At 51.1% G+C, this 24,736-nt stretch overlaps 2 protein-coding genes across 2 annotated transcripts in view; both read left to right on the top strand.

The window, feature by feature from the left end:
- Window positions 1-24,736, top strand: part of LOC113624787 (zinc finger protein 862) — an 82,432-nt gene that overhangs the window by 52,450 nt on the left and 5,246 nt on the right. Inside the window, exons 5-6 of the mRNA XM_027114921.1 lie at window positions 7,024-7,091; window positions 21,934-22,121. Coding sequence (XP_026970722.1) covers window positions 7,024-7,091; window positions 21,934-22,121 — 256 coding nt within the window. The remainder of the gene's footprint in view (window positions 1-7,023; window positions 7,092-21,933; window positions 22,122-24,736) is intronic.
- On the top strand, window positions 9,673-16,822 carry LOC113624788 (myb-related transcription factor, partner of profilin-like). Its single transcript, XM_027114922.1, has 3 exons — window positions 9,673-9,783; window positions 11,049-11,470; window positions 14,653-16,822. The coding sequence occupies exons 2-3, from the start codon at window positions 11,164-11,166 to the stop codon at window positions 15,216-15,218; spliced, it is 873 nt and encodes a 290-aa protein (XP_026970723.1). The 5' UTR covers window positions 9,673-9,783; window positions 11,049-11,163; the 3' UTR covers window positions 15,219-16,822.

The following is a 24,736-nucleotide window of genomic DNA, read 5'->3' as shown; positions in this document are numbered from 1 at the left end:
AAGACTGCAGCTTAGATTCCACACCCTCCGAGAAGTCCTCCACTGACCACCAGGTACAGGGCTCCAGCTCTGCGCTCCCGTGTTCCACAGAATTCCCCACCACACTGCTGACCACGGGACAGCACAGTGGCCTCTCTTCTGCATCCCCTGGACTGTGAGTTTTGTGAGAGCAAAGACATTGTCTTCCCAGATCACCATTTTATCCCCAGAGCCTGTCACTGTAGCTGCTCCCTTGGTGATATTTGCTGAATGACTGAATGCTCGATTGGAGAAAATCCTGACGGACAGGGACGATAAACCAAGAAACATCCCTCAGCAACCCTGGAGATCTTAGGGGGATCTGAAGCCAGCAACAGAGACCTTAGGCAGCTCCTGTGTCCCTCACGGCTCCCACTCAGGCCTCTCGGCCCAGCTGAAGCTGCAAAAAGTCTGATTACAACTACTGTTGACCCCTACCACCCAGAATTAATCATAACGAACATTTGGTCCCTTTAATAATCACCATTACGATCACAGTGCTAATAGCGACCTCTTATGGAGTGCCTCCATATCAGTCATTATGGCAGTGCCGCAAGGTTGGTTTTTACCCCTTTTTACAGGGGAGGAAACTGAAGCCTGACCAGGGAAGTCACTTGCCCAAGACCACTCAGCTTGTCAGTGGTGACGCTGAGACTCTAGCCGATTCCTCGGGCTCCACGACTCTCACTACCCACTAGGTGCTCTTGCTACTGGCTGCGGGACCTACAGATGCTTCTCTTTTCCCCGCAGAGAGAAAGGAGCAATCTGAAAATGATAATGAAGGGTGATTAGTATTATGATAAAGTACAGGGTTCCCTGAGATTCCAGGGGAAAGTCCCTGTAGACTGGGGTGTCATCTGGGGAGATTGCCAGGGGAGGGGAAGCCTGAGCTGCATGTTTTCTCTTTTTTGTCTGAGAGTTTTAAGCCACGGAGACAGTATAGTCTTGTAGCTAGACAAACAGAGCAAAAGCTTCATCCTCCTTCCCTCTGCCCTCCCCTCTAGAGGTAACCAGAGGTGAGAGTTTGAAACGCATCTCCCAGACTGTCTATGCACATACAAACATATGGTGTGATGTGCTAGCAAATATTTAGCAACCTGCTGCCTGCTGATGGTTGTACTGCAGGATACATGTGCCAGTTTTCTTGATGTCAAGGCTCCCAGCATGGCTGGTTTCAAGCTGCCAACATGAAGGCATTAAATGAGTAACTGGGAAGAGATATATCGTGACAGTTATTCTATAGTATCTCTACCATGCGGATACGGTAGATGCCAGTACCCTCGAGAACACTGATATCGTAAAATATAGTAAAATCATTAGGAAACTTTGGGTATATATTACCTTCGTAAAAATAGAATGTATTGAATTGTAAGTTTATGTAATTTAATTTTTAATGCTGGCTGTATTTCACAACTGGTTCATGAGATTCTGGAAAATTTCGCAGTCAGCTCTCGTTAGCCAGTACGAGCCAGCTCCAGCACGCCACTCATTTCCTTTATGCTCAAGTATTAACAGTATATACTTTGGCTCTTCATCCAATCCTTCATTCATTCAACCAGTATTCTACCGTGTGCCGTGCCTCGTGTTAGGAACCGGGGCCAGGCCACTGTCATGAGCAGATAGCCATGCACTTGGCCGTCACCAGCTTATGGTCTAAAGAGAAGGCAGTCAGTTACCACATTGGCAAGTAGACAGACCCTGCAATTGGGTCTCTAAAAGGAAGCAACAGGACAGTGTTATAGAGATAATACTGAGAGAGGCATGTGGAGGTCAGGGTGTGGAAGGGGAGAACCTACCTGAGGCTCAGGTCAAGAAAACCTTCTTCTGAGGAAGTGACAGAAGCCGAGACCCAAAAGATAGGAAGGGACCAGCCGTGCGAAACTTAGAAAACGTTGCCAAAGTGATGATACCTTCACTTGGGTGCCATTTCTGTAAACTGTACAAACATGCAAAATGGTTCTGTACGTTGTTTTTAGAAGAAATCCTTGTATAGTAAAATTGAGAAGGTTCCCTTCCAGCTTCAGGACGGAGGGAGGGTGGGAAAGAGAATGAATTGGAGGCAGAGATGGTCTTCAACAACATCTATGTATTTTCCTGAAGCAAGAGGAGACAGAGGTCCGGGACAGAAATGGCTGGTGGTCATTTTTTTTGGCTCTCACTGATGGGTACAAGGTGGTCAGTTACATTACTCTTTATAATTTCTGAATACTTGAGATATTTCATGAATATCATTTTTTTTAAGAGTGGGGAAAAGAGGTGGCAGGCAGCGTGACGTATCACTCTTACAGCATTGTGGCTGCAGAAAAGTGAAGGGAGAGAGAAAGGCCTGAGAGAAGTTGGGAGGTAGGCAGGGACCAGGTCGTACAAGCCTTCAAGGCAGTGAACCTAAGTATGAATTTTATTATAAGTACTTCTTGAGCTGGTGGGTGACATGATCTAATTTACACTAATAGATTCCTCTGGCTGCTTTGAGGAGAATCAGTGGAGAGTTAAGAATGGCATCAGGGAGGTTAGTAGGGACCTCTTGTAGTTGTCTGGAGGAGAGCTGATGATGGCAGGAAGCAGTGGAGACAGGAGCAGTTTTGAAATTTGGTTTGGAGGACTTGCTGAGGGATTAGATATGTGGGGATCAAGAGGGGGGGCACGACCCCTATGTTCATAGCAGCACTATTTGCAATAGCCAAGACATGGAAGCAACCTAAATGTTCATCGACAGATGAATGGAGAGAGAAGATGCGGTACATGTGCACAGTGGAACATTACTCAGCCATAAAAAAGAATGAGATAATGCTATTTGCAGCAAAATGGATGGAGATTATGATACTAAAGTAAGTCAGAAAGAGAAAGACAAATACCACATGGTATCACTTATATGTGGAATCTAAAAAAACGACACAAACAAACATACCTACAAAACAAAAACAGACTCACAGCTGTAGAGAACAGACTTGTGGTTGCCAAGGGGGAGGGGAAGTGGGGGAGGGAAGGATTGGGAGTTTGGGATTAGCAGATGCAGACTATTATATATAGGATGGATAAACAACAAGGTCCTACTGTATATTACAGGGAACTATATTCAGTCTCCTGTGATAAACCATAATGGAAAAGAATATGAAAAAGAATATATGTATGTATAACTGAATCACTTTGCTGTACAGCAGAAACTAACACAACATTGTAAATCAACTATACTTCAATAAAATTTAAAAAAGAGGGAGGCATGAAGGATGACTCTCCTTTTTTTTTTTTTTAGCAGCTCTATGGAGCTATAATTCACATACTGTACAGTTCATTCATTTAAAGTGTTACAATTCACTGGGGTTTGGTAGGGATGACTTTCTTTCCGAAACCTGAGTGGATGGTGGTTTCAAATACTATGATGGGGAAAATGAGAGGAACAGGCTTGGGGGTGGAGCCTGAGGTGAGTTTGAGCAGCCAGTGAGATATCCAAGGGGGCGTGTCACATGGGAAATCAGATATTCACACCTGGGGCTTGAGATGAAAATCTGTGAGTAATGAACAGATTGAGAGTGTGGAAATGGATGTGAATGTCCAGAGAAAGAGTATAGGTAAAGAAGATGTGTGTGGAGGGGGCACGAGGGCTTGCAATTCAGATGGACTGAGGGTTCACACTTTGAGCCCCAGCCAAAAAAAAAAGAGAAGAAAAAGAAAAAAAATGACAGAGAGAGAGAAGGAGAGAAACATGAAGTGATCACAGAACTGAAAACAAAGGCCCGTAGGGCTCTAGTCTAGTGCAATCAGTTTTAGCTCCTGTAGGGTACTATGAAATAGAAGTGCCCCAGGTGAGGTGGAGAGGGGAGCCAGGTTGACTGCTTCAAAGGAGAAAAAGCAAGAGGTAGGCAGACAAACTCCTACTCAAGATGAGCCTCTGGACCAAACCTCCAGAACTAATGAAGAAAACTAATGTTACAAAGACAGCCTTCAAAAACAATGACAAATGAATTCACTCTAATTAAAATAAAAATAGTAGCATATTCTGAAAATGAATTTAAAATAACTAGGATCTGAATCAGGAGTAGGTTTGACTGTGAGTCACTGAGATTCAAAATAACAGTGGCTCGAGCAAAACAGGAATTAAGTTTTCTTCTATGAATACCTTCTGAGCCTGTATTAAGTCCTCAGGAACCAAGCTTGATCCAGCTAATCACTGTCTCAATGCTTGGATTATAGCCTCATAGTCCAAGTTGATAGCTAGAGCTCCAGCCATTACATCTGCATTCCAGGCAGCAGGATAGTAGAAGTGCATATATCAGCTGTATTTTTTTTTTAAGGAATTTTGCCTTTTTAAAAAAATTTTATTTATTTATTTATTTATTTATGGCTGTGTTGGCTCTTCGTTCCTGTGCGAGGGCTTGCTCTAGTTGCGGCAGGTGGGGGCCACTCCTCCTTGCGGTGCGCGGGCCTCTCACTATCGCGGCCTCTCTTGTTGCGGAGCACAGGCTCCAGACGCGCAGGCTCGGTAATTGTGGCTCACGGGGCTAGTCGCTCCGCGGCATGCGGGATCTTCCCAGACCAGGGCTCGAACCCGTGTCCCCTGCATTGGCAGGCAGACTCTCAACCACTGCGCCACCAGGGAAGCCCTATCAGCTGTATTTTAAAGAAGTTTTCAGGAAGATGACACATGACACTTCCACCTACATTCTATTGGCCAGAACTTAACCAGAGAAGAAGCCAAGAAATGTATTCTGTTATTACAGGTAGCCAGGTATTCGGTTATAATCCAGGGGTTCTGTTACTGTGGATGAAAGGGATAATAGATAATTAACACTCACAGCCTTAGGATCTTCAAAGAAATAAAGTAAGGATAACATCCATTAAGAAGAAAAAGACAGTGAGTTTTTATTTGTTTGTTTGAATTTAAAGCCTCTGCTCTTAGAAAGACACCACCAAAAGAGTGAATAAACAAGCCATAGACTAGGAGAAAATATTTGTAAGACATATGCCTGATAAAGGACTTGTATCCAAAATATATTTTTTAAAAACTCCCAAAACTCAACAATAAGAAAAAGCCCCACTATTTAAAAAATGGGCCAAAGATTTGAACAGACCCTTCACCAGAGAAGACAATGCAGCTGACAAATGAGTGCACAAAAAGATATTCAGTATCATTAGTCATCAGAGAAATGCACATTAAAACCACAATGAGATACTGCTTCATACCTATCAAAATGGCTAAAATGAAAAAGCCTGTTCATACCAAGTATTGGCAAGGATGTGAGTCAACTGGAAATCCCGCACACAGCTGGTGGGCGTGTAAAATGGTGCAACCACTTTGGAAAACAGTTTAGCAGTTTCTTAAAAGTTAGACCTATTCTTACCATGTGTCCCAGCAATTCCACTACTAATTATTTGCCCAAGAGCAATTAAAGCATATGTGTCTATACAAAGATTTATTAGTGATGTCTCTTAGCAGCTTTATTTGTAATGGCCCAAAACTAGACACAACCCAAATGTCCATCAATAAGGAGATTAAAAAAAAAAAATAGTGGCACATCCAAACGGTGGAATACTACTCACCAATACAGAGAAATAAACTCTGATACACACATCAGTAGGAACAAATCTCAAAATAATTGTGCTGAGTGAAGGAAGGCAGACATGCCTTCCATTTGATTCTACTTGTGTAAAGTCTTGAAAACTGCAAAGTAATTTATGGTGACAGAAAGTAGCTTACTATTTGCCTGTGGACTGGGAAAGGGAGATGTGGAGAGAAGCAGGAGGGAGGGATTACAGGGGCCCTGAAGAAGTTCTTAGGGGTGATGGATATGTTTGTTATCTTGATTGTGATATATACATTTGTCAAAATTTATCAAATGGTATATTATATGTTAATTATACTTCAATAAAGCTGTTAGAAGAAGAAGGAACACAACATTATGAAACAAAAAAGAGGCAGAATAAGAAAAAATGGGTATGAAAAAGAACCGATTGAAAATCCTGGGAATGAAAAATATTCACTGCATTAAAAGTAGTCATTTAAAATGGAAGGAAAAAATAAAATAAAAAGGAAGGCCAGAAAGAAAGGAAAAACCTCAGCAGACAGATAAACTCTGGACCAGACAAAGTCAAAGAGAGAATGAGTGAATTGGAAGAGAGTTCTGAGAAATTTTCTGAGAGCATCACCCAGAAAGATAAAGAGGGAAAATTATGAAAGGGTAGTTGTAAGACATGGAGAATAGATTGGGCTCCTACCATATCTGTTTAATAGAAATTCTGCTGGAAGAGACTGGAGAAAATGACTGAGAAGCTGTACTCAAAAGCACAATAGCTCAGAATTTCCCAGAATTGAAATAAGTCCTTATCAAGTAATGTGCTTGACCAGTAATGAGGAGAATTTTAAAAAGTAAATCTCCATTTCAAAACCACATAGTGAAACTGCAGAAAATCAAGAATACAGGGGAAGTCTTAAAATTTACTATGGACAGATTATGCGTGAAAGAACAACACTAGACTGACAGTAGGTTGCTTAAGCGCCTATGGCAGCCTTTTTGGCAGTCTTTATTTGTTGGAAGAAAATAAAGTTCATCTGTCTAGAATTCCATATCCAGCTGAACTCTGATTCGAAAGTGATGATGAAATAAAGACAATTTTATAGAAGATGAAGGGGCCCATTGCAAACCCTGAGGCTCTTGAACATTTGGAGACTGGGGAGAGGAGAAGCCCTCCGAAATCACATATGCCCAGTCACTCAGTGCCAGCCTCTGTCTCCCACAGAAACCATAGAGAGAGGGGAAGGACTGAATTTAGCTGGTGGTGCAACGTGATGCTATTGGAAATGCCGCTTGTTGGTCATGTTGCTGGGTATTCCATCAAGATAGAGGAGGGAGATGGGATTCCTGCCCCAGCTCAGGGGTCAGTCCTGCAGCAGTGGGAGAGCTCGGGAAGGTTCTGTGTGGTGTCCTTGGGCCCTGGTCTGGAGAGGAGTCCAGAGACACGAGAGCCCCCTCGAGGATGCCCATTCTAGACTCTCTCTCTGTCTTCCAGATTGTGGACAAGAACAACCGCTACAAGTCCATTGATGGGTCAGATGAGACTAAAGCCAACTGGATGAGGTGAGTCCTGCTGTCTGCTGATTTCCCGGGAGCCTTGCCCGAACTCTGCCAAGGGAGCATGTTGGGCCTTTAGGGTCTCCAGTGCTAGAGGTCCCTGAAGGCCCCGGGACTGCTCTTTGCAGGGACGTGTCTAGCTCTGGGGGACCAACCCTCCAGCTCCCACAGGCTTCCCTCAGGGGGCTCTGGAGGAGGCCTGTGGCCAGACCAGTCATTTACTGGGACACCCTTGTCAGTGTTTCTGGAAGCCCTAGGCCCCAGGCTCCTGACAGCATTCCCAAGTCGGGGGTGGGGTGGGGTGGGCGTGTCCTTGCCACAGGACTGTGACACCTCTCACAGGCAGAGTCCGGCTGGAGGGGTGCAGGAATCATCCCAGTGCAGCCCTCAGCCATTGTTTAAAAGCCCCCCAGAGAAAAGGGCACAGTCTCTAGCTCAGTTTTCGATTGCTAGACTGGTTTTTTCCATTGCTTGGGACAGAGGTTTGCGCCAGAAGGATCCTTCACGGCCAGCCAGAGAGAGCAGGGGACGGGTCCAGGGTCACCCAGAGGCGGCCGAGCTGAGCTCGGGACCGAGGGCACTCCTCTGGGTTCTGTGCTGCTGGCCTGTGTGGTGTGCTGGGGGGCCCTGCCTGGTGGGGTCAGCCAGCAGTGTGGGAGGCCGGGCTTGCCTCATCGTCTCCTTGGTGGCCTCTCTCTGGGATTCAGGAGCTGTGACGGGGGTTAGGAGCTGGGTTGGGAGGGAAGGGAGGCCTCAGAGGGCTGGACCCAGGGGCAGAACCGTGCTGTGGATCAGGCCCACTGTCGGTGTTTGTGCAGTTCTGTGCCCCGTGGGGCTGGGGGCTGGGGGCTGGGAGGTTGAGGAGAGATTGTGCTTGGAGGGAGGGCAGTTAGGCCCTCGCTAAGAGGGAGATTGCTGGATTTAAACCCTGAGACGTGCCAAGCAAATGAGGAGAAATGGGTTTGAGGTGGGGAGGCCGTGGTAAGCTCTCCAGCCCCCTTCCCCGGTGTCCCACTGCCCACATGGGCTCCCACCTGAGGCCCGCTGAGGTGTGGCCTGCAGTTTGCACTGTCCGGGGCACTTAAGGATTCACCCTCTTATTTGTCGGGGCCACTGTCCTCATCGTCATTTAACAGGTGCAGAAGCAGAGGCACCGAGGGACAGGCGGGCCCCAGCCTTGTGCTGTGGGGACAGGCACCCACTCCCCAGCCCCCTTTCACAGCATCAGGTCAGCCATGCCCTGAAAGTGGCTCCAAGAAGGTGGATGGGCACCTCTGCTCTCTTCTTCTCCGCGACCGCCGGGTGCAGGTCAGCTTAGCACATGCAACTCACCACCCATTCCTGAGCACCTGTGGCGAGTCAGAGCCTGTACTGGGCGCCCTAGATGGGTGGGCCCAGCCCTGCCCCCCTGGCCCTCCCAGGACTCACACCTTCCGCCGTGGAAATTGCTTTTTCTAATAAGACTGTTTGATGGAGGCATGGACAATGCGCTGGGAGGGCTCAGATGAAAGCAAGGGTGGGGAGGGCCTTTGAGCTGGGCCTTCAAAGGGGCTGGGCTTTCATTTGAGGACATTGTGAGCAAAGACTCAGAAGTGGGAAGTGGGGGCCAGGTGTCGGGCAGGTCGTCAGATGGGCTGCATGGCCCAGACCCCTGGCCTGTAGCTCTGGTGTGGCTCTAGGCAAGCAAAGGAGAGTGTGTTTGAGTGAAGTCTGGGTCAGACCTTTCTGCACTGAAGCTTTGGCCGGGACAAGGCTTTACGGTAACCGCAAAGAAGGGGTTTCATCATCTGTACGAACTGAGTGGACATCTAGCACCCAGCGATTCTGACTTAATCAGGCTGGGGCTGAGCCCAGGACATTGGTCATTTTTAAAGCTCTCCAGAGTGATTACGATGCGCCGCTGGTGTTGAGAACCACTGCTCTGTTCTGATCTCCATGCTACAGTGCTAAACTGAGGCCCAGAGCAGGGCAGGGTCTTACTCAAGATCATGCAGTCAGCGGCAGAACATCTCTGAACGTCTAGGCCGGTGTTCTTTCTGCTTGTACCCAAGGGACCAGGCACAGCATGGCTTCCTGGGCCTTGTGTGGGGTGGGTTCAGCTACTGCTATCTTGCTGGCCTGGGATCTATCCTGTTCCCGCTCCAAGACCCGTTCTGATCCAGGGTGGCGCCAGGGTTGTCGCAGATGGTGGGCCCTCGCCTCATTAGAGATTCAAGGAGTAGGTTGGGTTTGGGTGTATGGTTTGTTGCCAGGGAGATGGCCTTCTGGTGGTAGTTGGAGTGAGGGGGAAGCCAGTTCATCCTGGGAACGCTCCTTTCCCCTTCAGGTAAGGCTTCCATTTGTACAGCTCCTCCTGATTTTCAGGCACTTTCACTAGCACTGTCACAGCGTAGGCTCTCGCAGATGATCGAATGGAGTTGCTTAACCTCCTCAAACCCGCAGTGGTAGGCCAGGCAGAGAACGGGCGCCCGCGTGATGAGCGTGCGTGCTCTGCCTTCATGAAATCAGTGGCCAAAAACCACAGGCTCTCTTGTCCCCGGGAGGCATTGGCAGCGCCTTGAGACATTTTTGGTTGTCACACCTCTGCAGGTAGATGCTTCTGGTTTCTGTCGAGCAGAAGCCAAGGATGCTGATGAAGATCCTGCATTGTCCAGGATGCCCCCTCCCCCACCAACAAAGAATTTCCTGATCCCACATGGTGAGATTAGGAAGCCCTTCCTGGCAGGTCTTGGAGGTGGTACTGGGGGAAATGGGGTTTGCACAGGAGACTCAGCCTCTCATCCAAAGTCTGCCTGAGTGCAAGGCCCAGGCCCCAGCCCCGGGCCCTCCGCTGTCTTGGCCAGGTGACAAAGTCTCGGACTCCTTCTCCTGCCTCCTGGGCTGTGATATTCTGGGGGGGAGGTGAAGGCTGAAGGATCTCTGTGCCCTTGTGTCTTGCTGTGGCTTTGGCACCTGCCAGAGGGGTGAACCAGGCTCCCTCCATAGCCTAGGTTCTTCTCTTGGATGGACCTTTGGGACCTTGGGCATGAGTTAAAGAGTGGACAGAACCACACTGTGGAAATACGGAGCTGCAGAGCCAGAGTAGGTGCCAGGCCAGAGGGGTCAGGGCTGTGCTGTGCCCATTCCCCGGGGCCCCTGGCTGCTCTGTGCAGATGGAAGCTGAGGTCATTCCTGGTCTCCATCAAAGTGGAACCTGTCTCCCGATGGGTGCTCATGGGGTCCTCACATTCTACCCCTGAGCTGCCCAAAAGCACAGCAGCCCGCCCCCAAAGGAGCTGCTGCCAGCCAGCACTCCAGTGGGAGGGGAGCCTGTACATACCCAGAGGTGGGGGCTGGGGAGCCTGGGAAGGGGAAGAGCCGCAGGACAGAACAGGCTTTCTGTGGCCACGCCCTAATCATGGACATCACCAGCGAGGCCACACCCCATGGAAGCCCACTGTAAATAGTCTCACTGCGTAAAGGTCTTCCTCCAAGCCACCGGGGTCTATGGCCCTAGGTAAAGATCGCTTTGTAGAGGCAATGGCCTCACCCTAACCCCAATAAGGATCCTTTATTCCCGTTCAGGGCTTTAAAGCTCTTTCACATCGCTGTGCTTTTGCCTCCTTAGTAACAAGCCCCTAGGTTGGTGCAGTTGTTACTCGGGTTCCGGATGGAGTGAGTGGGACCGGGAGAGGCTGCTGAGCGGCCATGGCTCTCACAGCTAGTCAGAGGCGAGGCAGGGCCTGAAACTGAAGGCGTCCGGCTCCGTCCAGCACTCCCATCGAGTACGCCGCGTCTCCTCCTGCCCTCCAAGGAGCAGTGGAAGGGGTCTGTCGCTAGGAAGAGGGTGTGGTGGTGGTGAGCGGGCGAGGGCGCCCAGGTGCCTCCTGGCTCCCCGGCTGGGGGCCGGCAATTAGGAAGGAGGAGGCCTGCCGCGTTGACGGTCATTTACCCAATTGTGCTTTGTGGGATATTCAACCCAAGGAACGTGGTGCCCCTGGCTGAGCGTAAGAGGAAGCCCAAGTTCTCCAAGGAGGAGCTGGACATTCTGGTCACGGAGGTGACCCACCACGAAGCAGTTCTCTTTGGGAGGGAGACCATGCGGCTGTCCCATGCCGACAGGGACAAGATTTGGGAAGGCATAGCTCGGAAAATCACCTCCGTCAGCCAGGTCCCCCGCTCCGTCAAGGACATTAAGCACAGATGGGATGACATGAAACGGAGGACCAAGGACAAGCTGGCCTTCATGCAGAAGTCCCTGTCGGGCCCAGGGGCCGGGGGCCGGGCCCCCGCCATCGTGCTCACTGCCCACGAGAGGGCCATCGAGTCAGCGCTGCTCACAGCCCGGTCCGGGCGCGGCTTCCCCAGGGTGGAACTGGATGGTACCGACAGCCCTTCGACCAGCTGTGAGTACCGCCCGCCTCCCCTCCCCGGGCTGCCCCTGCCTGTTCCCCACCCACTCCTGGCGGAGTCCCCTGCACCCGCCTTCTTTCTCCTGTCCCTCTGCCTCGCCCAGGCTTTCCGTCCTTCCCTCCCTCCCCCACTTCTGTCCTCTCTACCTCTTTCCCTTCACTCATTCGAGAATATTTCCTGAACACCGTGCCGGGAGTTGCGCTGGGAGCTGGGAAGACAGAGATGGGCATAAAACCTACCCTAGGGCTTCCCTGGTGGCGCAGTGGTTGAGAGTCCGCCTGCCGATGCAGGGGACACGGGTTTGTGCCCCGGTCCGGGAAGATCCCACATGCCGCGGAGCGGCTGGGCCCGTGAGCCATGGCCGCTGGGCCTGCGTGTCTGGAGCCTGTGCTCTGCAACGGGAGAGGCCACAGCAGTGAGAGGCCCGCGTACCGCAAAAAAAATCCAACAAACCTACCCTGCCCCTGCTCTTGGGACGTTCCTTAAACTCGTGAGAATAAACACACTTTAATTAAATAATTGCGCAAGGAAATTTGAAAGAAGGCATGAAGGACAGATACAGGAGGTACTGAGAGCAGGGCTGACTACTTGGGTGTGCGGCCCGTCGCTCTAAAGGCCGGAGCTGGGCTGACTGCTCCTCGGTTGCCTTCCTGAAACTCAGACTAGTTTTTGAACGAGGCGCCCGCATTTTCGTGTTGCATTCGACCCTGCAGATTATGTAGCGGCCCGTCTGAGCGCAGGAGCGGTGGACTGGCCATCCACCGAGGCTGGGGAAGGCTCCCGGGAATGACAGTTGAACTGAGACCAAGGGTGAGGAAGAGTTAAGCCTGCCGGTACGCGTGGGCCGTGGGGCGCAGCGCAGGGGAGGGGAGGGCCTCGCAGGCAGAACAGCATGTACGAGGCCCCGAGGCCCTGCATCAGGAAGGCGCTTGGCACGTTCCAGGAACAGAGAGGAGCCAGGGAAGCCCCGTGTAGCAGGCGAGGGGGAGGGGCGCGAGAGGAAGCCAGCCAAGTCCCAGGCCCCGAAAGCTCAGTCCTTTCTGTCTGTGTATTCCGAGTGTCTTTATTTCTGTGTTATTTCCACACTCCCCTCCGCGGTGCCACTCTGCCTTCTCTTCTCTCTGCACTCTGCCTCTTTCTGCCCACCGCCCCCCCCCCACAAACCCCCGCCCCAGGGCTCTCACTAGGACCCCTCTCTCTGTGCTCTGGGTCCCCTCCGCATGGCCCCCTCCACCCCTCTGCTCCCCAGCACTCGTCTCCCTCTTTCCCCTCTGCTTCCTGTGTCTCAGGATGAACTTGGATGCCAGGGCTTGGGGGTGTGGAATCTCCTGGCCTACACGGGGCGTCCTTTGGGGCTGTAGTGCTTATCGGGGCTCACCAGAAGGGGGAGCACTCGAGGCCCTTCCCTGCTGGGGCTGCACCCCCTTCAGCTGTGCTTCTGCACAGACCTGCCCCCCACTCGCAGCCCGCGGTCCCAGCTGGAGGCTGTCTGCCTTGTGAGAGACCAGTCGGGCAGCAGGGCTCCAGGAACACCAGCCCTCGGGAAGATGGTTCACAAAGACCCAGCCTCCCCTCCCCAGGCCCCTTGCCGCAGGGAGCTTGCTAATTTCCTGTCTGGCTGGGGCTCCTGACAGGTGGCCGTTCGGAGTCAGATATTGAGAACTAGGAAAGAAGGAGGAGATCATCCGGTCCGACTTCCATGTTGTCCAGATGAGGTAGTTAAGCTCCAGACACAGAGGTGGTCTCAGAGCCTGATTCAGAATGAGGACTTGAACCTAGGTCTGCCAGCTCCCGCTGGATCAGTGTATCCGGGAGTTTCAGGATGATGCTACCTAATTATGAGAAAAGGGAGAAGGCTAGCGTCTAGTGAAGTCTGTTCCTTAAATTCTGTCTTGCTCATCCTTCCGTCTCCCCGAGACCACAGGTAATGAGGTTACCAAATGTGACCTGAACTGGGTAGGGGGCCCAGGACCCCTCCACCGCAGGTTGGTCCAGGCCTCCTTTTCCCAGCTGCCACGGCACTTGGCTAGGGGCTGGGTAGAATGAGGCCCTGAAAGGGAGGGAGCAGCATCACGGCAGCCCGTCCCACTTCTTTCAACCCTGCCCTTCCAGAATGGGTGTGTGCCAAGTGGGGGTCATGAGGCACTAGGCTCTCTTGCTGTGCTGGCCCAGGTGAGATGCCGGGACCCCTCGGAGGCGTGTGGCTCAGGGCAACGGGAATCTGTCTTCCTGTCACCTCCCCTGGGGTGGTTCTGAATTCAGCCCCCCAGGTACAGGCAGGGAGGTGTGCCTGTCAGGAGGGTCAGCCTGTATATTTTTCGCTCTTGCTGTGGGAACCAGCTCACGAGAGAGCCGCCGAGACCCGCGTGTGCAGGGCTGGGCCCCTCCCTGTAGCAGTCTGTCTGATGGTCCCTGTGTGCCGTCAGGTGCTCCAGGTAGAAGGGGCGTGTCTGCTCGGGTAGCCTGCCTTGGGGCGCTGAGAGGACGGCAGGGCTGGTCGCCCAGGTAGATCTGCTCTGCATCATCTGGGCTTGTCTGTCCCAGAGCCATCCCTTCCCTCCCTTCTCCAGCCTGTCAGCTTCCCCCTCTATGACCTAAAGCTGCAGATTCCAGCAGGCCCACAAGGTGGCCCCAAGCAGCTCAGAAATGGCCGCATGGAGGCGGGAACTCAGGGCGGCCAAGAGCATCATAGTACCTTTTGACAGGTGTCACTCTTCTAGCTTCGCAGAGTGCCTTTCTGTCTGTCCTCCTGCGTAGTCTTAACAACCCTGCTAGGTGGGCAAGTGGTCGGGGAGGTAGGCAGAGCAGTTGTTACCTTTGCTTTGCAGAAACTGAGCCGCAGAGAGAGGAAGTGAGCCCTTGGGTCGACGTGCCATCCCTGGGGCTGGGGTCCCACTAGAAAGTTGCTGTTCCTGTACAAGGAAGGGGACCTGGGGACCTGGGCACTGTTCATGCTCACCTGTGTCCCCAGGCGTGCCTGGCCCAAGCACCTCAGGGATCTAGGGAGCAGGTGCTTCTCTACGGGTGTTGGGGGGGGGGCCAGGTGCCGAACGAGGCTGAGGGGTAGCAGGGTGGGGGGAGGCTAGGTAACTTTGGGGGGTGCGTCCGAGCCCAGGGCTGCCTTCTTTCTCGCAGTTGTAATCAATTGCCCTTCTTTGTTTTTTTGTCCCCCAAGATGATGAAGATGAGGAGACGCCCGGGCCCTCGAGGCAGCCCCTCCGGGGGCCCCTGCAGCCGTCGCCAGAGGAAGAGGCCTGCCTGGCCAGGCCCACCCTGCTCCTCTCTTCTTCCTCCTCTGACCAGTCCGAGACAGTGGGCCGCAAGCCCGAGGCCCTGCCCCGGCCCTCGCCTCAGGCCCAGGCCACCTGCAGGGCCCCTCGGCCGCACCCCGGCCCACCCAGCACAGGCCTAGACTGGCAGCTGTTCCACACCCACACCCAGCAGACTGAGGTGTTTCGGCAGTTCTGCCAGGAGCTGGTGACCGTGCACCGGGACATGGCAAGCGGCATGCAGGCCATCGGCCAGGCCATGGCCGAGCTGACCAGCCGTGTCAGCCAGATGTGCCAGACGCTGACAGAGATCCGGGATGGGGTCCAGGCATCTCAGCGGGGGCCTGACGGGGCAGCGCCCGCAGGCTCCACCCCCCGGGCCGAGGCTCCCCCAGCGGAGCCCCCAGAGGCGCCCCCAGCGCCGGCCCACGCACGGACTACCAGGTCTCGGAAGAGAAAGCACAGTTTCTGAGCCGGCCAGTCTGCGCTGGGAGGAAGAGAGATGGAGGAGGGGTGTCTGGCCCTGAGACAGGGGCCAGCCTCTTGTGTCCAAGATCGAAGACGCTTGTAGGGTGTTGGGGGGACTGTCATCTCCTCACTGCGTACAGGTTGGCTGCCCTGGGCTCAGCCCTACTCCCTCATCTTTGGCAGGTGCTCAAGATGCAGGAGAAGCTGCCTGCCTGATGCTTGCTTGGCCTGAGGGTCGGCCTCCTCCTGGTCTGCACCCCACAGCAGCAGGCCTTGCAGGGAAAGGGGGAGCGAGAGTGGGGGGCATCCGAATGGAATCCCGTTCTCCGTCCTCAGGGCTGCCGCATCAGCCTCCCTGGCCCTGAGGCTGCTGCTTTCGAGGAGGGTGAGGCCTGAGAATGGGCAAGCAGAGCTCAGCCCTTCCAGGAGGGGTCTGTCCTCCCCTCCCCCAGGGCTCTGAGCCCCGGTGGGTGGCGCCCCAGCCTTGGCCTTCCGCTTGCCCTCGCTCGTGTGCTCAGCTGCCATGCTTGCCTTTTGTGGAGCTGGGAGAAGAGGGGGGTGACGTCGGAGGAAGGGGAAGACTACCTGGCATTCTTAGAGCACTTTATGTTTCTCCCTGCGCTCGCAGACGTGTGATCTCAGTGGGTCCTCAGGACAGTGCGCGAGGCAGCCACGTCGGGTACTGTGATCAGCTTTATTACCATCGTCATCTGCATTTCATACACATGAAACAGTAGTCGGTCGCGGGGCCAGGACTGGAAGCCAGGTCTGTGGATTTTTCCAGCTCCCCTGTCAGAGACCAGATGTGGGACTTGGGAGGGGGGTTGCTCCTGCCCCTGCCCAGCTCTTCGGGGTTTCAGTGGGAGGCCACAGCAGCGTTCAGGGCGCGAGTCCACCCCACCCCGCCCCGGCACGAAGGCTGGCAGCCAGTGGCTGGGGAGAAGTCGGGCCTAGGTCTCGGGATCCAGAAGGCGACCCCTCCTCTGGCCCCTCCCAAGCCCAGCAGGGCTCCTGTCCCGTTCCAGGTCCCAGCATGCCTTGCCTCTGCTTGCTTGGGCTGCGTATGCATTAGCTACACACATCTCGAAGCTTCGTGTTTGGGTTTGGAGTGTGGGGAGAGAGCCCGGTTCTTAGAGTTAGGTCGGGAGGCGGGGAGTGGCGGATGCAAGCTCAGCTCTGACGTGGGTGCAGCTCAGCTGTGTGTCCTCTTTGCTCCCTGGCCTGAGGCTGACTCATATCCCAACCCTCCATCCTGCCACACCTGCCCCCTAGAGCCAGAGTTGGGTGGGGGCTGGGAGGACTGCTATGCCCAGGGCCTGCTGCCGCCATTCCTGGAGTCCTGCTTCTCACCCCAGCCCAAGCTTAGCCCCGTGGCGGGAGAATGGAGGGCAACTGCAACGTCCCTGTGTCCTGGGCTCCTTCTCCCAGCCTGTGGTTCTCTGGGGGTTCCTGCTCCCCCTGTCCGACAGCCCGATGGCTTGACTATTGCCTGGCATTGCCTTGCCCTCCGATGCTGGAATCAAAGATTGCCTTCCCAAGTATTTTTGTTAAGATGGCAATAAAAAGAAATTGATCTCACACTTGGAACACACCCGGTCTCCAGGATCTTTCTTTGGTGTATATTCTCTTTCTTCGCTTCCTGTGGAAACCTCGAGGCCCCCAACGCAGGGGTTAGATGACCGAGGAGAAGTGTGTTGCTGAGGGAGACTCAAGCGCCCCTGGTGCTTCCCAGATCTCATCAGCTCTCAGCTGCCCTGTGTTCAGCACCCTTAGAGGAAAGGAAAGGAAAGGAACTGATGGGCCGAGGTGGACAAAGCATCCACGTATGAAACCGTTTCACTATATTTAATTTCTCTGCAAATCGAAAGTGAGATGTTGCTCAATGAATTCTACCTTTTTTTCCCTAAAGGTATGTCAGGGGTCCTGGGGAAAAACCCCACCATTTCTGGCAGGAGACTGCAGAAGGGTCAGGGGCTGTCCACTTGCCAGGGTACTTCAGGGACCACCCTGAGGCACTCACTTTTTTTTTTGGTCACCTCCCCACTGATCTGGGTATCTGACTGTCACAGGTAAGGCCCTGCCCACCTAGAGTTGAGGCTTCTCAAAGTAATTGAAATGGCTTCCTCTGGCTCCCCTTGAGAGTCTCCTCAGCAGGAAAGGGACCCCCTGATCCGTGCATTGCCCTGGCTTGCTTCCAGTCACAGGGAGAGGTTCTCCCAGGCAGGAAATACCCATGTCCTGACCAGGGATCCATCCGCTTTCTGGAAGATTCCAGCCTGCTTTAACCAGACCTCGGAATCCAGGTCATCCTCTGCCATTCTTGACCAAAAAGCATGGTCAAGGAAATCAAGATTTTCCGATCTCCAGGAGATACAGAGGTTCTGTGAAGCCGGGCCTAGGGTCTTTCCCACCAAGGTCAGGGTACTAAGCAGTGACTGGCTGGCCTCTCCCTCTGGTCCTGCGGAGGGAAAGGGGCCAAGTTGAAAGCAAAGGGGACAGAGAGATGAAGAGACTTGTCAACTTCAGATGGAAAAGATTTCAGTTTCTTTTTCTTGGCTTCAGTGGGGCTAGCACGTCAAACAGGAAGGTGAAACTGGAGCCGGTGGATGGAAATGCATGGGCAGCCAATTTCAGCTTAAGATGGGGACATCCGCCACTAAGAGTCTGAGGCCTCCAGCCATGCCAAGGACTGGCTGCGTGGTGTCCTGTTAGAGTCCGGGTGACCATCTAGTGGGTGGATGCATGACCCAAAGACCTTCCCAGCCCAGAGACCTCAATGCATGTGAAAATACAGAGCCCAGCCTCTTCTTGGTCAGTCTTTCCTCATCTCTGCCTCAGTGACTGGGGCAGTTTCCTTTCCATCGGAGGCATAGCCACTGAGTGAGGGTGTCTGAGCCTGGCCTTTGTCTATCCCTTCCAACAAAATGGAGGCCCCTTGGGTTATTTTCCTCTCTTGAGTTGGAACTGATAGCCGTTTCCTGGCCCAGCTAGAAAATATGGTGCACTGGATAAGACACAGTGGATGAGGTCTGAAAAGTGGTGTCTTCGTGCTTATCTAGCCAATACCCAAAGTCAGCAAAGAGTTTGGAATAAAAACAATCCATTATCGTGAAAGTTTCAGTCCAGAACCACCCCTCCACCGCCACTCCCCGTGCACCCCCTCGATTGCTTCAAAGGGTCTGATTTGAAAAGCTATCAAATAAGCACCAGTGTTTACAGACCAGCCTGTGCTATGCATCTTCCATCCCCCTTCTGACATACTCTGTGCCTTCCCTCCAATGAAGTAGTGACCTGGAAACTACTTCAAATAGAAAGATTTTTCACTCCCTGGAAGCCTTCTGTTCCAGGAAGGGCTCTTGTTCACCCGCAGCCGTGTAATGGGACAGGCATGCCTCCTCATACAGGGACTGTTGTGTGGGAACAGGATTCTTGGAGTGGATCAAGCCATTGGGTGTTACTGCAAAATACTTACAATGGGGAGACCTGACTAGAAGTAATTGGGGTTGGGACTTAGCTGGCTCCATTTAGCTTTACCTCAAAAATGATGTAGCGTAAACATCTTCTCAGGGAGAGTGGATTGTTACGATTCACTGAGAGTTGCCATATATATCTTATTGCAAATGCCAACTTTCAGAACAACCCAGTACAACTGGATGCTGAACCAATTTTGATCTTTGAAGATACTTCGTGATCCATACAAAGATTTGGAGCTCTCTTCCTAAATATTTTTAAAAATTTTATTGAAGTCTAGTTGATTTATAGTGTTGTGTTCATTTCTGCTGTACAGCAAAAGTGATTCAGTTATACATATATACATTCTTTTTCATATTCTTTTCCATTACCGTTTATCACAGGATATTGAATATAGTTCCCTGTGCTATACAGGAGGACCTCTATTCCTAAATATCGATTCTTGTTGGGTAGGAAAACACCAGAAGTTGGAAGGGGAGATTGACTTGAGTCTTTCTAAACCTTCTGACGTCCTCACCAAGTTGCTTTTTGGAATAAATCCCTGATAGTTACGTGTTTCTCATCTACCTTTTTTCTCTTTAAGTTGAGTGCCAGAGAAAACAATTCTAGCTTTTAGAGCCTGACAGCTGTTTAGAGACTGAAAAAAGAAAAGACTGTATTCTTCTTTCCTTGTGCTCTATGATTTAAGTGATTCTTGTTAGAAAAAACATGAGTGATGGTTTGCCTTCTGTGTCTGGGAATAGGAAGGTTTGGATCTAACTCAGTTCCATGCTGTGCTCACCACTAGGTCAATTCCCAGACTCTTGCTGAACTGGGGACTAGAAAATAGTGTGCACATTCAGAAGAAATCTCACGTATGAAGAAAAGGCAGACTTCCGCAGTTGGAGAGTTGAGATTGTATGTGAGGGGCACTATGCCTGGGGTACCACAAATGTAGATTCCCAATGCTGCTGGCCACCGTGACCGTCACCACTGCCACCCGGTACTGGAATTGGCGTTGGTGTATGTCTTTTCCTTTTTTAGGGGGTGGGGGAGAGGGAGTAACAGTAATAATTGCTTATTGAGGAAGACTTGGAAAGTACAGAAAATTACAAAGAAGTAGAACCATGTATAATGGATAATCACTGTTAAAACAGTGGTGTATTTCCTTCAAGCAGTTTACCCAGGCTTGTTTGTAAAGCATGGTTAGAACCGTAATATAAATAGCTTTGAGTCCTGTTGTTCCCACTCTGCCTTATATCAGGACCATTTTTCCATGTCATGAAAGATTCTTTGAAAACATTTTTCTGTAGATGAGTAACATTCCTTTGTACAAATATACCATGGTTTATTCAGTTGTTTCTCTAGTATCAGAAGTTTAGATGTTCTAGCTTTTGCTCCATTACAAACAGCGGAACAGTCAGCGTGGCGGTATGCATTTTGCATTCTTGTTCCACACCTTAACGTTCTGGTGTTCTTTTTTAAATTCTACAAATATTGTGGAAAGACCCAAATGAAATAAAATTTACCATTTTAACCATTTTTAAGTGTAAAGTTCAGTGGTATTAAGTATATTCACACTGTTGGGCAACCATCACCATTATCCCTCCCCATAACTCTTCCCATCTTCCCCAACTGAAGCTCTGTACCCATTCAACGCTAGCTCCCTATTCCCCCCTCCCCCATCCCCTGGCAACCACCATCCTACTTTCTGTCTCTGTGAATTTGACTACTCATATAAGTGGGATCCTGTAGTATTTGTTGTTTCATGACTGGCTTATTTCACTTGGTATGTGTCGTCAAGGATCATTCATGTTGTAGCGTGGGTCAGAGTTTCCTTCCTATTTATGGCTGACTAATATCCCATTGGGTGTATATTACCACATCTTATTTATCCATTCATCCATCAGTTGACACTTGGGTTGCTTCCACCTTTGACTATTGTGAATAATGCTGCTGTGAACGTGAATGAACAAATACTTGTTCGAGTCCCTGTTGCCAAGTCGTTTCCCAAAGTGTCGTGCCAGCTTATGCTCCACCATTAGTATGGGAGACCCTAGTCTTGCCACCTTTACCAATACAGAGCTTACAATGTAAAGAAGTTCTCTGTGCCAACAAGACAATGTGCTGCTTTGTGCCTCTTTTCTTATTAGTGATGCTGAATCCTTTCATTTGTTCATTATCCATTTGGATTTATTTCTGTGAATTATTGTTTCCCTTGGACTGCTCCAAGTACAGTTCTTTGGGCTGTGCCAGTCGCACAGACTTTGATTTCTTCCCTGGCTTTTGAGACAAATCATAGCATAAGGAAAAGAAGTTTGTTTTTGACTACAAATTTCCTAGGCACTTGGATACCACAGAACCCTAAAACTCCAAATAATTTCCTCTTGCCTGTTTGATCTGTACATCTCCACCTCTCTACAGGTATTGCATCATCTCACCTTTTGGAGGCGAGTGAGGTGGCAGGTTGGATATTGGAAATGTCATTTCAGGGAGAATGGGTGAGGTCCATAGATTCTGAGGGTCTGACAGAACTTTAAAGGTTATCTGGGCATTGCTGAGTTGGTGCTTTACATGCCCACATAGGAGCCGTGAGTACTAGTGAGAAAAGCATGGACCTCAATGCTCAATCTCCCATTTATTAGCTGTGTGACCTTAGGCAAGTCACTTAGCCTCTCTGAGCCTCAGTTTCCTTACCTTCAAATGACTTGGATTGACCTGTGGTTGCTCACATTTCCTTGCCTTTCCCTACCTCCCCTGTCCCCACTGGACCCTCTATTTGTAAAGATTTTGGTCTTCAGCATTTATTAATTGATCTCGTGGGCACCCTTTTCACATAGGCTTTGTGACATTCTGAGAACAGTTCAAGGATCTCGCCCTTACCACCATCAGAGGCCTGCGGGTATCTGGGAATGCCTGCGGTTAAAAGTTAGGGAAGAATGGTTTTCCAATCACCTGTATATCTGGTATTGAACCTTGTATTTACCAGAACCTAGGAGGTAGGAAGGGCAGGTGTCATTTCCAGTCCCAGAAAACAGAGATTCTTAGAGGTTCAAAGGCTTGCTTGAAGTCCACAGAACAGTGAGACAAGGGACTGGCTCCAGCTGGAGTGCCTTTCCTCGGCAGGGAAGCCGCTCTGTAGACTTTTGCAGATACCCGCACGCTCATAGGCGGCTAGCCGCTGGCACCTGCCCGGCACCGCGCCTGGTACCGGCAGGCACTCGCCAAAGAGTGGCCCGCGCGTTCTTACCTGTCCCCCTCGCCCCCAGGTACGTGGTCATCTCCCGGGAGGAGAGGGAGCAGAACCTGCTGGCGTTCCAGCACAGCGAGTGCATCTACTTTCGGGCGTGCCGGGACATCCGGCCCGGGGAGCGGCTGCGGGTCTGGTACAGCGAAGACTACATGAAGCGCCTGCACAGCATGTCCCAAGAGACCATCCACCGCAACCTGGCCAGAGGTGAGTGCCCACACCCAAGGGAGGGCCACGCCCCCTGCCAAGCCCCAGGGGAGGCCAGAAATGCTTCTCTAGGAGCTTCCTAGGAAAACCGATGGGAAATACAGTACACCAGCAATGGGGAGACCCAGAGGGACTCAGGGGCACTGATGGGCTAGGTAGGAGCAGCCGCTCTGGCACCGGCCGTGGCCACCCGGTGTGTCCCCTCCCTCAGACATGGTCAGAAGCCCTATTATAGACGTTTCAGAGGATCAGGGAGAGAGACAAGTCTCCAATGCCAAGCATATAAGTTTAATCAAAATTGATTCTGTTTCCCCGACTCAAATTGATGGAAGGATGTTGTGAACTGCCACTGGCTCAATAATAGGTGACATTTACTAAGTACTTAATACGTGCTAAGCAGGTTTTCTACGGTGTCCCCTGTAATCGTCCTAGGAGCACCTGCCCGGTGAGTGCCCAGGAAGAGTTAGATGGTAATCTACGTAACACATTAGAACAACGTCTGTCGTGACCATCGTAAGCCCTCAGCTGTGAACTTTAATACTAATGATAGCATGTGGGTTATTGTCCCCACCTTACAAATGTAGAAACCGAGCATCAGATAAATACAGTGACTCCCCCAGAATCCCATGGCAAGCAGGGGCAGAGCTAGGTTCCTAACCCACATCTGTCTGGGTCCAGGGTCTAAGCTCTAACCTACAGTGTTATAAGGCCTCCCAGACAAAACTAGTTTCTTCCCTGCTTCCTCCTGGTCTCATTCCTGGCAGTCCTAATGATATGCTGTGAAAGAACAATCTCTGTTAGGAGAAGAAGATTGGAGGGAGGTGGGTGGTGGCCTGGTGGGTGGGTATCCATCCAGGCTCCATTTAACTGAGTCATTTGAAAGTGGTTTAAAATACTCCCCAGCTCCTAGGCCTTTCTTACCTCTTTACTCCATCCTCAGCCATGCCAGGGCAAACGGGTGAGCCCAAGGTCCTTTTTCCAGCAGGACCTTCCTTACACTAAAACCACATATCCAAAGACCTAGAGTCCATCTGGTCCCGGGAACCAAGCCTATACCCAAGCCCCACCATATCATGTTTCTGACCAATCTACTTATTGGAAGTAAAGCTTCATTTAGAGCATGAGGGGAAGAGATGAAAAGGGGGTAAGAGTGACCCATTGGAAGTAAGCTGTCTTCAAAACCAAAACAGAGCAAAGCGAATTGTGGACATTGAGTGCACAACTGCTGCCTGACTTGGTAAAAGGTATCTGGTGATTGGATGAGCAGTGAAAGGAGACCCAATAGATACCCTCATCTCTTGTTTTCTTTGGAGCTGGGTGTTAGGCACGTACATGCCGATTATACTTGGGAAGGCATGTTTCTGTGACATGATTGCCATGGTTTCCGCTTGACTTCTGGAGATGCCATGTAAAAAAGTGTCTGATGCATAGTACATCCTCCATAAATCTTGGTTGAATGGATAAAAGAAGAAATGAATGAAGACCACCAAGAAATCTCCAAAAGAATCATATCACCAGAAGAAGAGAAAACCAAGAGAAGTCATATCCGAGGACATGGGTTCCATCCCTTGGCCATGATCTTCTTGAATTCTTCTGGATTTGTAATGTCCTTTCTTCCCCGTGTCTACTCCAGAGCACCTCAAGCTGCTTCATCCTCAGAGAGCCCTGAGACCCAAGGGGAGCGCTCAGAGGAGGGCATCAGCTTTCAGGGGTGGTTCAAAGGAGCGTGGCAGACAGACTTGAAATGAGATAAACCAAGATGCGTGAAGATACAGGAGGAAGGAGTGTCTATTCCTGGCCAGGCTGAGAAGTAGGAAACACGAAGGAAACTGGAAGCCACCCATGGGGCAGGGCCAGAGCAGAGGGTGGACTTGGCCGTAAAGCCCTTGGGAAGCAGCCGTGGAGCTCAGTGGCCTTTAGACGTGTGTCCCCGTAGCCTGTAGCTTTGGCAGACTCTGACACGGTTAGTGGTGTCTTAGATCTGTGTGCCAGTTCTGCTCTGTAGGGGGCATTCCCCACGCTCAACCACTCAAGGTCTTACATGGGAGGAGGCTTCTTTGGAATTGGAGGCTGGAGCCTTGGTGAAGTCCAGAGCATGACTTATGAGCTCTTATTAAGTAGAGACATTAGTTGGAGCCCAGAACTGCTTCCTGAAGAGTTTAAATTATTCCTCTGTGGTTATCTTTTAAGGATAGGATGCATCTAATACATGTATTCAAAGAATTTATGTTTTTTGTCTACTTTGGGTCATTGATTTTCTTTGTGGTGTTTCCCTCATGTTTTATGGAGGCTTTAGAATCAATTTCATAATGCTTAAAGATTTTTTTTGACCCATAGATTTTTCCGGGAGCCTTGAGCCCAAAGAAATCGCCTGCTCATCCTAGGAAATTTGAATAACCTTGTCCTTGAGTACAGATGCATGAGGAATCCCCGGTGATGCGTATCCTGGACCTCCTGAGATCCTCAGCTATTTGCTGCCTGATTGGTCCATGAGAAAGTGAAAGGGTGGCCTTTCACTTTCAGAGATTCTGATGGGCAAGTGTCTGATCTGTAAGGCGAACGAGTCGCATTTTTGAAAAGTTCTCTTCATCTCCACCCTCAGATGTTATAGAAAC

Source organism: Aethalodelphis obliquidens, unplaced genomic scaffold, assembly GCF_003676395.1.
Source record: "Aethalodelphis obliquidens isolate GAN/ISIS:26980383/991018 unplaced genomic scaffold, ASM367639v1 scaffold14, whole genome shotgun sequence".
Lineage (NCBI taxonomy): Eukaryota > Metazoa > Chordata > Mammalia > Artiodactyla > Delphinidae > Aethalodelphis > Aethalodelphis obliquidens.
This window is presented reverse-complemented; position numbering and strand designations above follow the sequence as displayed.